The sequence below is a fragment of the Pristiophorus japonicus genome, chromosome 2, assembly GCF_044704955.1.
Source record: "Pristiophorus japonicus isolate sPriJap1 chromosome 2, sPriJap1.hap1, whole genome shotgun sequence".
Classification (NCBI taxonomy): Eukaryota; Metazoa; Chordata; class Chondrichthyes; family Pristiophoridae; genus Pristiophorus; species Pristiophorus japonicus.
The window spans coordinates 120,395,044-120,410,311 of NC_091978.1; the positions used below are offsets into that span (position 1 = coordinate 120,395,044).

The 15,268-nt window shown below is 39.1% G+C and overlaps 1 protein-coding gene across 7 annotated transcripts in view; it reads right to left on the reverse strand.

The window, feature by feature from the left end:
- The window catches only part of LOC139240521 (mesoderm induction early response protein 3-like), a 92,212-nt gene that overhangs the window by 55,810 nt on the left and 21,134 nt on the right, over positions 1 to 15,268 (reverse strand). For 6 of the 7 annotated variants that reach the window (XM_070869103.1, XM_070869076.1, XM_070869089.1 and 3 more), the window contains 4 exons: positions 14,757 to 14,902; positions 12,314 to 12,448; positions 12,067 to 12,187; positions 3,359 to 3,441 (listed from right to left, as the gene is read on the reverse strand). In XM_070869103.1, coding sequence (XP_070725204.1) covers positions 3,359 to 3,441; positions 12,067 to 12,187; positions 12,314 to 12,448; positions 14,757 to 14,855 — 438 coding nt within the window. In that variant the 5' untranslated portion in view covers positions 14,856 to 14,902. Of the gene's footprint in view, positions 1 to 3,358; positions 3,442 to 12,066; positions 12,188 to 12,313; positions 12,466 to 14,756; positions 14,903 to 15,268 lie in introns of those variants that run through there. The other variant, XM_070869110.1, reaches the window with a different exon arrangement.

A 15,268-nucleotide genomic window follows, 5' to 3' on the forward strand; every position in this document is an offset into this window, starting at 1 on the left:
TTTGCCTGAAAAAAAATGTGCATGCACAGAACGGCCGTTGCTATAGACGCCAGCCTTGCACAACTCAATACATTGCTAAAGCCCATTTCACATCGCTAAGGCTATCGCCCAAATTAAAAAGGCGAAACTAGTGTTTTTGAAAATGGGCGATATTCCAGCGATCCAGAAAAATAACAAAAAGTACTAAGGCTGGAAATATCACCAAGCGACCATAGTGGAAAGTCTAGCCCATATATCTCAATGCGTGAAGCATTTGCAACAAAATAGATGAATTAATAGCACAGATAGAAATCAACAGGTTTGATCTAATAGCTATTACTGAGACGTGGTTACAAAGTGGTCAAGGTTGGGAACTAAATATTCCAAGATACTTAACTTTTAGGAGATAGGCAAAATGGAAAAGAAGGGATAGCCCTGATAATAAAGAACGGGATAAAGACAGTAGAGACAAACTATCTTAGCTCCAATAATCAAGAAGTAGAATCAGTTTGGGTGGAGCTAAGGAACAGCAAGGGGCAGAAAACATCGGTGGGAGTTGTTTATAGACCCCCAAACTGTAGTTGTAATATAGGGCAGAGTATAAATCAGGAAATTAGAAATGCTGCAATAAGAGTAATCATGGGGGTGGGAAAACTAAATTTGCATAAATAGTGTCGAGGACAAATTCATGGAAAGCATACAAAATAGTTTTCTAGATCAGTATATTGAGGAAACAGGCTATTTTAGATCTAGTATTGTTCAATGAGAAAAAGTTAATTTATAAGCTTGTGGTAAAGGGGCCTTTATGGAAGAGTGACCATAATGAGATAGACTTTTATATTGACTTTGAAAATGATTTAGTTAAATCCGAAACTGGGGTCTTAAATCTAAACAAAACAAACTATGTAGGTATGAGAGGCGACTTGGCTACGGTAGATTTGGAAACTACTCTAAAAGGTATGACGGTAGAAAGAAAGCAAGCAAGAAAGATTTGCATTGATATAGCACCTTTCATGACGATGTCTCAAACCGTTTTACAGTCAATGAAGTACAGGTTGAGCGTCCGAAATCCGGAGTTCCGAAATTCGGATTGTTCCGGAATCCGGGCCGATCCATGGCGGGGTTGTCAGCTATCCGGAAAATGCTGGCCAGGATATCAGGTATAACTCCCCTGCTCTTCTTCAAAATAGTGCCATGGGATCTTTCATGTCCACCTGAGAGAACAGACGGGACCTCGGTTTAACGTCTCATCCGAAAGATGGCACCTCCAACAGTGCAGAACTTCCTCAGCACTGCACTGGAGTGTCACACAAACGATGTCTCTGCAAGATCCTGCAAATCCCCTGGGAGGATAGACGCATCAACGTCAGTGTTCTCGATCAGGTCAACATCCCCAACATCGAAGCATTGACCACACTCGACCAGCTCCGTTGGGTGAGCCACAGTGTCTGCATGCCCAACACAAGATTCCCAAAACAAGCGCTCTACTCTGAACTCCTACACAGCAAGTGAGCCCCAGGTGGGCAGAGGAAACAAATACTGTGTGTCTGTCTTCACGGAAGAAGGCACAAAAGACTTGCTGGATCCAGTGGAGAACCAAGGGTCTTGCGATGAGGAATGAGGAACTGAAATAAATTCATTAGTAAAAAAAAATGGTACTGGAGAAATTAATGGGACTGAAAGCCACTAAATCCCCTATACCTGACGGCCTACATCCTAGGGTTTTGAAAGAGGTGGCTATAGAAATAGTGGATGCATTGATTGCCATCTTCCAAAATTCCATAGATTCAAGAACGGTTTCCACGGATTGGAAGGTAGCAAATGTAACCCCACTATTTAAGAAAAGGGGGAAGTGAGAAAATGAGGAACTACAGACCAATCAGTAGTATGGGAAATGCTAGAATCTATTAAGGACGTGGTAACAGGGCACTTAAAAAAAATAAGATTGGGCAGAGTCAACCACGGATTTATGAAAGGGAAATCATGTTTGACAAATCCGCTAGAGTTTTTTGAGGTTGTAAGTAGCAGAATAGATAAGGGGGAACCAGTGCATGTGGTGTATTTGGAATTTCAGAAAGCATTCGATAAGGTGCCACACAAGAAGTTATTAAACAAAATTAGGGCTCATGGATTGGGGGTAATATAATAGCATGGATTGAGGATTGGTTAACAGATGGAAAACAGAGAATAGGAATAAACGGGTCATTTTCAAGTTGGCAGGCTTTAACTATTGGGGTGCTGCAAGGATTGGTGCTTGGGCCCCAGCCATTCACAATCTACACCAATGATTTGGATGAGACCACCAAATGTAATACTTCCAAGTTTGTTGATGATACAAAGCTAGGTGGGAATGTAAGTTGTGAGGAGGATGCAGAGACTTCAAGGGGATATAGACAAGCTAAGTGAGTGGGCAAGAACATGGTACACGGAAAATAATGTGGAGAAATGTGAAGTTATCCAAAATAGAAAAGCAGAGTATTGTTTAAAGGGTCAGAGATTGAGAAATGTTGGTGCTCAGAGACCTGGGTCTCCTTGTATATGAATCACATAAGCTAACATGCAGGTACAGCAAACAATTAAGAAAGCAAATGGTATGTTGGCCTTTATTATAAAGGGATTTGAGTCTTACTGCAGTTATATAGGACCCTAGTGAGACCACACCTGGAATTGTTTTGGTCTCCTTATTCAAGGAAGGATATACTTGCCATAGAGGGAGTGCAGCGAAGGTACACCAGACTGATTCCTGGGATGGGGGGATTGTCCTACGAGGAGAGATCGAGTAGACCAGGCTTATATTCTCTGGAGTTTAGAAGAATGAAACATAAAATTCCTACAGAGCTTGTTAGGGTAGATGCAGGGAGGATGATTCCCCTCGCTGGGGAGCGTAAAACCAAAACTGTACACAATACTCAGTCTCAGAATAAGGAGTCAACCATTTCGGACTAAGATAAGGAGAAATTTCTTCACTCAGAGGGTGGTGAATCTTTGGAATTCTCTACCCCAGAGGGCTGTGGAGGCTCAATCGTCGAGTATATTCAAGACAGAGATCGATAGATTTTTGGATATTAAGGGAATCAAGGGATTCGGGTAGTGCAGACAAGTGGCGTTATGGTAGAAAGAAGATCAGCCATGATCTTATTGAATGACAGAGCAGGCTCGAGGAGCCAAATGGCCGACTAGTATTTCTTATGTCCTTATAACTCAAGGGCAAAACATACCTTCCACAAACCTTTTTTTATACATATTGACAAGAAGATTATCAAGCAGTACTAATTTTCTAAAATAGCAAATTCAAATTGGAACTGCTGATTTTGTTAAGCTTTTAAGTGTAACATCTTACAAGTCAGGTTTAACAATTTACATGCTGACTTTAGAGTACCTTTTTCAAATCTTCAGGTGGAACAGAATCATTTTGTCCCTCTTCATCTTCAGATTCTTTATCACCATCAAAGGTAGAACTTGCTGTATGGAAAAAAATAAAGACAGCTATCACTAAAAGGCCATTCAAAATCTATAATTTTTATTATGTTCAACATGGAGGGGAATTTTATTCCTGACCAAGAACATTAGCAGTTTTTCCAAGACAACATTCAGAATTCATCCTCATAATGGATATTTTAATGTCCTGCATTACTCTAGACTCCATTTCCTCAAATCTTAAAATAAAATTTGTACTCTCAAAAGCATACAGCTTTAATCCACCTTTATTTCCTTACTTGTTAATCTGGCGTGATTCTGCACACGGGAGCCAAGATCAAGTGTAGTCTTCAGGTAAAACGGGGGATCGTTGGACCAGTGTGCACATATGTAATTCAGTCCCCATTTTAAGTGTCACAAATTGACAATATTTTTATGTTCCATTATAAATTTCAATTACCACATTTATAATGTTAACTGCCTGTGTAAACTTGTCACACTGTAATTACACCTTTCCAACAGTGGTGGCACATCAACTGATGGGAGGCTGCATTTACAGCTTGACAAGCTTACAAAGGCAGTTTACATTATAAATGTAAACAAGATTTTATAATGGTGAAAGTTGTCAGGAAGTGTAAGGTTTTTAAATATATTACAGATTTTGAATAAACCATCATGTAGGAAAAAAAACTATATCCTGTATAATCTTGAAGTGCATAAAACCTAGCTACACACCTGGAAGAAACCCTTGGGAACTAATGTACGTTTTTCACATCTAAATGTAAACTTCCTGGACCACTAACCCATGAACAGCAACCAATATGCCCTATTTTTCCCCAGAGGTCTTGAACAAACATTTATTCTTGAAGATCCAAGATTTTTTTCCACCTTAACGGAGCCACTAAAAATATAGACTCAAGACTATTCTTAATGACTGATCTTACCTGTAGGAGTTAAATATAAACTTTGTCATTTCCGCCTCAAAATTAATTGATCAAACACCAAAACATCTTTCAGTGAGGTTATTCTCATTGGCCTGAAAATCCCGGCTTACCCGGGTCCGTACTGTGTGTGTACAGACCCGGGAAGGCATCGCAAAAGCTGGTCTTCAGCGCACAATGCACATGCGTTGAAAACCGGCTTTTCCAATCTGTCAAGCTCCAGCTTGACAGATCCTCTATCTCCACAGCCAGGATATTGGCATGGGCAAGATTGTGGTATATACCCATATCTTGCCCAGCAAATGTCCTGAAAACTCTTGCACCTGATAAAAGCAGGCGCATAGCCTACTTTTACAGGAGTTAAGAATTTTAAAACACACAAAAACATTCTAAAATAAAATTTAAAACACATTGTTAAAAACCTTGCCCACTAAGGTAAGTTTATTTTAAACTATAATTTAAAAAACTTTTCTAAAAAAAAAGAAAAATTTTATTTTTTCTAAGACATTAACTTTAATTTCAATTAGTTTTAATTATGTGAGGTGTTTTTTATTTTTTATTATGGTGTTTAGTGTGTTTGTTTTTTTTCCTCACCGATAGCATTGAGAACACAAATACGGAGTTCTCATTGCTATTAATGAGAATATTGTGGAATACTGTACCCGATTGGTTGTGCAGTCACAGCGCTTTCTGCGTCCGAACCTCGAGGACGGGAGCGCGCTTTGCAGCGCGGGAAGAGAAGTCCATCCCACCAGAATCCCAGGCGCCTCAAAGACCACCAGGTAAATTCGTAAATATTATCTGGTCAGAGGTGCTTGTTCAAAAGATGCCTCTGACCAGAATTTCAGGGCCTTCTCTATATACAATTATAATTTATCTTAGCTTCATCAGACTATTATATTTGTATAAATGTAGGTGTTATATAGTTTTTTTTAAGATATGTATACCAACTACCCTCTGCCACAGTAATTATACATTTGGATCTCGCCCCCCCCCACCTCCCCCTCTACCCACCACATAAAAGTCTCTAAATTACCAGCTCGATTTTGACAAAAATACCTCCTTAACTGGCATTCGGGACACAATCCAAGATATAAATTTACCAGCTGGTCTTTAGTAAATCAATTTTTCCACATAGGTATCAGATAACAACTAATGGATGTAATTATACAATACAAGAAACAGAAACCTGCATACAACTCATTAAATGTGATGTAATTGCTGCATAACTGTTAATCTTTGGACAGATTATCACCTACATGGATTCTGTTGAATCATGAAACAGATTCAACGAGGAGTAAAAGAATACAGATTTGGCACCAAACCTGGAAAACAGACTGAAGTAACTGGGCAAGCTACGTAGACGGAGCCACCCATTTTTGTTCCTGCAAGTTTGAATGCAACCATTTTACATGGAAGGGACAATAGTTCAATGATGAAATTAGCTTTAAATATACAGGGATCAAATAGCATCTTAATTTTCTTCTTGCTAATTCAGCATCCTCTATGCATCACTGGAGTATGCTGGGTCAGACTTACAAACAGGAAGTCTTGCCTGTCTGGACAAATGCCTACAGCCAAAATGCTACCAAGTCAAAACAATGCATGCTCATAAATATAAAGACTGCTTCAAGTAACAACACTGCTGATAAGCAGGACAGAAAAAAATAGCTGCACTCTCCCAGTCTTAGTTTGAAAATTACAGACATCACTATACACATTCCACACGATATAAACTATCCAGTTTCATGAACTACCTTAATTCAGTAAGAAAGCTCTTCCAGTCATCCTGGCAGTGGAACCTGGGCTACTTTTCCATTTCATGAAACAGTGGATTAATAGAATAAGGTTTGCCTATTACTGTTGACATTCAAAATCATCTTAAGAAAATAGTATATAATTTATGGAAATATATTCTTCATATCAAATTATTTGGAGTTCACCAACTTGTCTGGTCAAAATCAAGGCTACCAGAAGAACAATCTTCTATTCAAAAAACTTGGCCTCAAAAAACAATTAATTAAGTGGATTTCACATAACTGTGCATTAAGTAACATCCAACAAGGAAGAAAAGTTGGCACAATTAGACTTCAGTAAAGAGATATCGGGGAGTGGATCCCAATCAAACTGTCTTTAAAAGATGGGTGTAAAATGTGCAATAGATTAAGTTAAGCAAGTATTGAAGATACTCCAGAACTGAAAGGACCCAACAAGACCAAGTATCCAAGTGTCTAGCTGCACACAGGTTCCACTGGAGGGATAGTTAGTAACCATTGCATTTCATTACCTAGACAATTAAAGAAAAGTCGAGTTGGTCCATGATGAATGTGAAGCTTAAAGCTCAGATTACAGCAAGTAAAATCAGTATGGATCCAAGGCTAGTAAAGATCATAAGCTCAAATTTGCAAGCACAGCAACTGGCAAGCACTGCAGTTGTTTAGCATCCATGCTAATTTGTTCCTGGAACAGAGCTTTGGAAGTAGATTCTTGCTCAAAGGTGCAAGAAAATGCAATTTTTGAAAGGCCTCGGGTTTACACATCCTAAATGTGGGAATTCTAACCCAACAGGAATGCAACAATTATTAGGTCAAGGTCTTTATTGAGGCGCTGAAATCTGACCGGAATAGATCATTTAATTTCTAAATCTTCATCTCAAAACTCAAGCAGACATCTGGTATTATTTCCAACAAGACGCCAAGTGATAGGTCTCAAGACGATCGGCAAAGATGACTAAGTCAAGAGGTCTCAAAGAACTTTGCATCTGGGTAACACAAAAATAAGCCAATCATTGTACCCAGAATACACAAGTTTTGCTGATACCTCAGCCCCTTAAAGACATAATTTATAAGAATGCCTGGTGTGGAAAACTGAAAAATTCACATTGGTGGAATGCAGGCAGTAGGGGATCTTCTAGGCTTGTGGTTAAAAGTGCATTGTTGATTGGAGTTGGGGAGCTTTGGTTTGCATCTGGCTGTGATCTACACTACATGGTAGTGCTCAATCACATTAGGTTCCAGAGCAGATAACTGTTTCATTCCTCATTTAGAGCACAAAAATTCAGCCTGCTATGCATCCAAAAATTCAAGTGCATTTACTGACTGCGCTTCTGGAATCAGTCTAGTTCCCAGATGTTCCGAAATAAGGTCCTATACCTCCTTTGCAACCCAGTTGTATAAAATTTCTTTGGGCACTATTTTAATGCAGTCATTAACCCATTTATTTTAGACAGGCTATTGACTATATTACAGAAGTACACAAAGAAACTTCAGTCAAACACATTAAACAGGATACTATACAAGGAAATTACATTCTCGTAATCTTGCACCAACTCAGATTTCTCAAAGTTGAGAGAAACCCTACAATTCTGAAAAGAGGACTTGGTAGATAGGTGTTCTTGCTGTGACTTGAGAAGAAGCTCCGGTAAGTCAATAATCTAAATGCAGATGATCTGCAAGTGCTGCAGCACAGAAAGGCTACAACGAGAAATCAGAAGTGAGGCTGAAAGGAAATACTTCGTTTCAGAAATTATTTCTCTGAATGTGAAGTCTCAGAAGCTTCCCACATGTAAACTGCCACATAGAAGCAAAACATTAGCCCATCTCCAAAACAACCCATGAAGGATTGGACTAATGTCCAGACAAAGCTTAAGATGCAAAGTTGGGTCCAAGAACCTCTGCCTTTTTTCATCACAAGCAAACAGGGTTTCCTTGGCTCTATCAGAAGCTTTGCAACTACAGGCACAATTAAGTAAAAATAGTAATGCTCTTACCCACTCCTGTAAATGATTAAGATTCTGAAGATTGGAGAGAACAACAAAATGTGAAGGAACCAAGAGAGGATTCCTCACTTCCTTTGATCCAAGGAGTTAAGTGGGCTAATTTGGTTAAGCTGAGGGATAAAGGCTTCAAGACTGATTTAAATAGCACTCTATCATGGATGAAGTCTCACTTCCAAGTACCATCTGGCTCATCCTCAAATAAAGGAATGTTTGAACAGAAGCAGGAGTCAGCATCAGCTGGCTCCCTGGAATCTACTTTAGCACTAGGAAATGTAGTACCAGCTGTTAAGAATTTTTTTTTGGACAGCAAAATGATCTAATCTCCACTCAACACAAGTAGTTTATCAAGGAAAATGCCTGCCAGCACTGGAGCATTTGTCAACACCAGCTTGGATCCCTAAATAGAATTCAATCACCACCAGAAAGGGTGCAGATAAGGATTGATGGCTGACCAACTGCTGCACATTCCAGTTGGTCATGTTTCCTGAGACCTCCTCTGAACAGAAGGGGGAGAGGGGTTGTGGTGTGAAAATGAAAGGTGGTGATATCCTGGCACTAAGCTTGCTTGGTACCACACTGGATTGGCTCCTCGTACAAGCTGGTGCCAAGTAAAATGAGCCACAGCAGGAGTGGTGACCAAAGGAGGAACCATGCTTTTTGACACCTGTGGAGCAGGTTTGTGGTGGGGGGCCAACTTACCTGGCTCCCAGATCTCACTCCTGCAGTGGACTCTTTTCTTGCAGGATTACTGCAGACACTCCCGGGAGGAGATGTACAAGCATATAGTGCACAATGCCATGTTGTGCTTCAAACATAACTGCAAGAACCTGAAGTGGCCATCTGCCACCACGAAGAAGTCCTTACATGGTGTGTGAAGTTTAAAACCAGCAGACAACTTGCTTGAAGATCAATGATCTTTCCAAGCTGGAAAATGAGAACAGAGCTCAACATTGTGAGAAAATAGTGGCGAGTGAATGTATGCTGCAAGGGGAAACATTAAACACATCAGATGAGGGGAAGAGTCATAGAAACATAGAAAGTAGGTGCAGGAGTAGGCCATTCGGCCCTTCGAGCCTGCACCACCATTCAATATGATCATGGCTGATCATGCAACTTCAGTACCCCATTCCTGCTTTCTCTCCATACCCCTTGATCCCTTTAGCCGTAAGGGCCACATCTAACTCCTTTTTGAATATATCTAATGAACTGGCCTCAACAACTTTCTGTGGTAGAGAATTCCACCGGTTCACAATTCTGAGTCAAGAAGTTTCTCCTCATCTCGGTCCTAAATGGCTTACCCTTTATCCTTAGACTGTGACCCCTGGTTCTAGACTTCCCCAACATCGGGAACATTCTTCCTGCATCTAACTGTCCAATCCCGCCAGAATGTTTTATGTTTCTATGAGATTCCTTCTCATTCTGCTAAACTCCAGTGAATATGCCAGTGAATAAGCCTAGTCGATCCAGTCTTTCTTCATATGTCAATCCCGCCATCCCGGGAATCAGTCTGCTGTACTCCCTCAATAGCAAGAATGTCCTTCCTCAGATTAAGAGACCAAAACTGAACACCAAGGCCCTGTACAACTGCAGTAAGACCTCCCTGCTCCTGTACTCAAATCCCCTTGCTAATGAAGGCCAGTATGCCATTTGTCTTCTTTACTGCCTACTGTACCTGCATTACTACCTTCAATGACTGATGTACCATGACACCCAGGACTCGCTGCACCTCCCCTTTTACTAATGTCACCATTCAGATAATAATCTGCCTTCCTGTTTTTGCAACCAAAGTGGATAACCTCACATTTATCTACATTAAACTGCATCTGTCATGCATTTGCCCATTCACCTAACCTGTCCAAGTCCCCCTGCAGCCTCCTAGCATCCTCCTCGCAGCTCGCACTGCCACCCAGCTAAGTGTCATTTGCAAACTTGGGAGTCTTTAAATGAATGAGGAAAAGGAATGCAGCCCAACTCAACGTTAAATAGCTATTCTCACCACTGGAAATCTTGACTTACTTCTATCGTATGAGGATGAATAAATTACTTCTATAGCCTATTTTAAAAACAGTTTTTGTCAATGAACAATCACATGGGATATCAATTAGTTTTAAAAATGTGCACTGTACATAAAAATCAGCTCATGTAGCCTCCATCTTGGGCATGACAACAGCTATAAATCTACATTTAATACTAATGTTTAGCTTTTCCCATGGCAGAAGCAGCAATTCATTTTTGGGGATAAAATCCTCATATCTGGTAACTGCGCGCGCGCACACACACACTTTAAATGATAATGTATGATCCATGGTCTCTATACTTCATTTCCTCTTTTCACAAGTTATCACGGACAAGCCAAATACAGAAATGATTTCTTCATTCACAACTTATCACAGTCCAGCCAAATACAGAAATCAATCGAGAACAGATTACATCTCCAATTTCAGTATTGTATGCTGATATGGTTGTTGTCTGGAAGTTCACGATAGCTTGCAAAAAAGTACTTCAAGGTGTTTATCCAACAGGACCTAGACTGCATTAATTACACGTAACAGATGAATTTCAAAATATGTTCATATGAAGTGTTTCATCATAGCTTATTTAAAAATGAAAAAAGTATCCGAATGAGAGCCCATGATGTCAAGGGACCGTACATGCTGTTCTTGGTTTTCATGTTTGCAGTAAAAACAAAATTGTAATACAAGCTCCCACATACTTCAATCAATACTGAAACTTTTACACAAAAAAAACACTTAAAACTTGGCAATATTAGAAGCACTGGAAACTGGCAACTTCTGGGTTGGTACACTTTTCTTCAATGTGACTTAGCTTCCAATTCCATCCAAACAGGCAGGATGAAAAGTCAACAGATACAATAGTTGTATTGAAATGATTTTATACAATTCTTGGTGGGTGCAACTACACACTACAAAAACACACATTCATTAACTGCCACTAAACTAAAATCTTAGAAACCATCAGGAAAGCTGCTTTGTGAAATTCAACTCTGATGCAGTACTGGGGATATGGCTGATGTTAAGGGTTAAGGATGTGGCAGTTTAGACAAGTTTGCTCTGACTCGCAGTATTAACACCAGGAGCATAAAGTACAAAAATATACCATTCCACAACACAGAATCTTTCCCTCTGATGAGCATATCATTGAAAAATATATCTGGCACAGGCAGCATATTCATGAGATGAGAAATACTCAAATTAATAAACACTCAATATTCTTTTACACTGTCTCAAATTCAAGACAGCCCTTTCTCTACCCCCCCCCCACATTACTTAGATGACACGCATGTTCCCCAAGAAGCAGCACATACCAAGTACGGTTACATGTAATTCAGAATCATGTATCCAATAGTATACGCGTGTTGGTTTGGAAATGTGGGCGAGTTGCAAGTATTGAACTGGTTGTGGTGCCCACTGCCCCGTGAAAACCAAAAAAAACATTCCTGGGATTGAAAGTTGAGCCTCAGTAGTTCATTACATGATGGCTGCGGATGAATGACAAAACTTTATCCACTTGGTTTTAAGTCTAGCCACCTGAAACAGCACGTGGCTGGCTCGCAGATTATGAGATTTGTCCGTCATTTTTGCATTTGGTTGCACAAATTACTTACATCTGAAGTAATTTTAGACACAGAATTGAAATTCATACCAAATTTGTTTAATGCATTAAATGCCTTTTAATAACCTCATGAGAATTTATGTTAAATAAATACTAAATGCTAAGTTTGATGAAAGGGAAAAAAAATGATGAGTTTCTTAGCTTGTCCACTCAGTGACTACATTTTATTTACAATTTAACACGCCAACTCCATGTTTTCTTCCCCACCACCTCAAAGTTTACTTGATGGAATTAATCATATTTTACAAGTTTTTAAAATTCCACTCTAGACCCAAGATTTTTGATCAAGCTACTTTTGTTTCTAATCCATAAACTCACATCTTAAGTGTCGGGGAAATAAATCTGTTGTTTCATGAGAAGTGACAGATGGAGTCAAGTCATCAGCAGAAGACTGTGTTTCTTCGTCATCACCTGAAAGCAGGTCTTTTGCTATTTCCTCCTAATAAATCCGGATAAAGGGGAATTTTATTTACTCGGCATAATTCACAATGCATACAAAAAATAACATTCTTGAAGCCTATTTGCGTACATTGCGACAAAATAAAATGGGCTTTACTAAACTTGCCTTATCGAGAGTCATGTCTGGTAGCTCATCAGCGAGCTCACTTGGCGAACTCCCTGGATTTTCATTTTCTATCACTGGAACAGAAGGTTCATACCCATAAAGTGCCAGCAAATCATCGAGTGGCATGTTGCTCTCCTGTTGAGCACAAATAGCTGCAATTTATAAAGCCTTAATATGGTTGCTTTTGCATTTAAACAATTTTTCATTATATTTAATACACACATTCGACAATACTGCCCAGCCCCACAACCTTTATCACTAAGAACGAGCAGTAACATTCATGGGAACACTACCACCTGCAAGTTTCTCTCTACATCACACACCACCCTGACTTGGCCATATTCACTGTTGCTTATTCATTGCTGGGTCAAATATCTGGAATTCCCCAATAACACCACGGGCCAATAAATGCGGATTTTCCAACATGACCCACACCCCATGAACAATAAAAAAAACTATTATTCAATAAATTCCATGCAAACTAACTAGAATTAGTTATACAAATTAGATATTGGTAGGTCAAGAGGCGAGATCCAGAAACAATCTGAAAAACTTGTATTTCTATAATGCTCATGTGCAGAGAGGCATTTCAATATGCATTACAAGTGGTTAACAAAGAGTAAACACAGGGCAGGAGTGGTAAAGCAAAGAAGGTGGTATGGAGAGGGATAGGAGGTTTCGGAAGAGATAGAAGTGGGGAGATAACAAGGTAGAAGTGCGAGGGAATGTCAATGCATGGTTATAATGTGTGAAGAAGCACCTAATGATAGTGAAGCCAAGAGTAAGTGAGCCAACATAGAGGAATGGAGGGCGAGTGCAAGGTCTTGCAGAAGAAGGGGGCATTAACTTTATTGCGAGACTTCAAGGCAAGCATGGCACCTTAACGTAATTTTGCTGGTAAAAGGAGAGCCAGTAAAACTTAGCAAATATGGGTATGATTGGAGTATAAGCAAGGAAGTAGTATGTGGCATTGTGAGGGCATTTTTGTGTATGGGGAAAGGAAAAGATAAGAGTTTCAGCAATGATTGAAGGGGAAGAGGCAAGTGATATCACGGAGTTGAAAAAAATAGTCGAGTGATGGGTTGGCTGTGGAGAAGAAAGCAAAGCTCCGAACTAAGCAGCACACCAAGGTTCCTACCTAAAATGGGAGTTTAAAAAAAAACTCAAAGTTCAAATATGTATTATTTACAAAATGTAATACTTGGTGCCTAACTTTGAGCTACTCCTTCCACTACCTTTAATTTCTTTCAGAGGCAGTCAAGATTACATCAAATAATAAATTGGAGATCTGGTCCCTAAGATTCCATGCTTCTATTTCTTTTTTCTCTCCTTTTGTGGAAGCATTTGGCCTCCAGCTCAGCACCGCTCCGCAGTGGTACAATTGAAATACGGAAATCAGCATAGGGAAATACAAGCGAAAACCCACATTTTTGTACTAATTCATAGTGTATTGGTACCTGTACTCCCACTGACTAGCATTATAATGGTATTCAGGCACTTAACTTGTATCTTCAAATGGAACTTTGATACCTAAATCACAAACTTTCCCACTGGAAACCTGCCTTAAACTTGAGCTTTAGGGACTATCAGATTTGAATGAGCTTTGTTCTGGACAGCAGAACATGACATCTAACTTCTTAGAAATGGGAAGGGTTAATTTGCTTTGTACCCTTTTCTCTATTCATAATCCCCAATACTTTGCCAAAAGGACAAGCTGAATGCCTACTCTAAACTCCTCTACCAAAGACTCTTCAGCTTGCTAGGGTGATTGGTTCTTGGATGCCCCCTCCTCTCAGGGAGCACTCGCCCTCATTCTGCACAGCCAAGATTCATACTCTCTGTGGAAAGATATCTCACTGCTAAACTTATTAAAAGAAAAATAAATTCTGTATATTGTACTTTCCAAACACCCGCTCGAAAGAATCTGAACATGATACTGCCCATCCATTTTTAAATGTATTTTGCCTAACAATGAAAATCGATCATATCTCGTCAAACCCAAATCACTCCAGTGACATATCATCAAATGTAGCTCAAGTTCAACCATTTGCATGAGAACTTGCACTTCAGACTGAATGAGAAAATCTGAACAGGTAGGACGTATCTAAGCTTTCCTTTAAGGGGGATACACTTTGTACAGAAGATACTCAGTCTTTCCTGCTCTTTTAATTAATGTATAACAAAATTGTTAGCCTTGTGTAAAGGAAATAGCATGTAGAATACAAGACACATTATTTAATAAACTATAGTTGAATGCTACCCAAGAGGACCAACGGCTGTTTTCCACTATTGACCCCAATGGAAGGTGCTCCTACAACATTACAAATCTTGAATTATTGTTTTGAAATATAAAGAAAGACTTCTGATCAATTTTGTAACATTAAATATCACTGTCAACAGTTCAAATGTAAGCTTAGTTTACTTTAAAAAAAACTTTAGGTACCCTTTCCAAATCTTCAATTTCAGATGTGAAATTCTTCCCTCCCTCTAACATTTCCTCTTCTTCAAGTGTTCGCTCATCATCATAATCATGCACTAGCATTTCTGCTGTAGGGTCGAAATCATGATCCTCAGAAGACAATGAGCCAACTACAAAGTAAAAACAATGAAATGAGTGTACACTAAATCTGTGGTATATTTTTACATTCTGCATTCTAGCATATCACTTCAAAAATAGAAATTGCATTAACTAAAATAAGCCTATGTTTCATTTTGATGGCTCCAGATACCATTTATTTCGAATAAAATATACATTAGTTATGATTCATTTGGTATTAAATATGAAGTACCAAAACGTACTTAAAAAAAATCCAAGATCTTTTCTATACAAATGAAGAAAAAATTACAAAAGTATTCCAACACAAAGAATGCATAGCCATGATAGGCAAAAGACCATTAAACTTAAGAATATATAATTAAGTAAACAGTGGCATAATTGAAAGGCAGAAGGAAGTA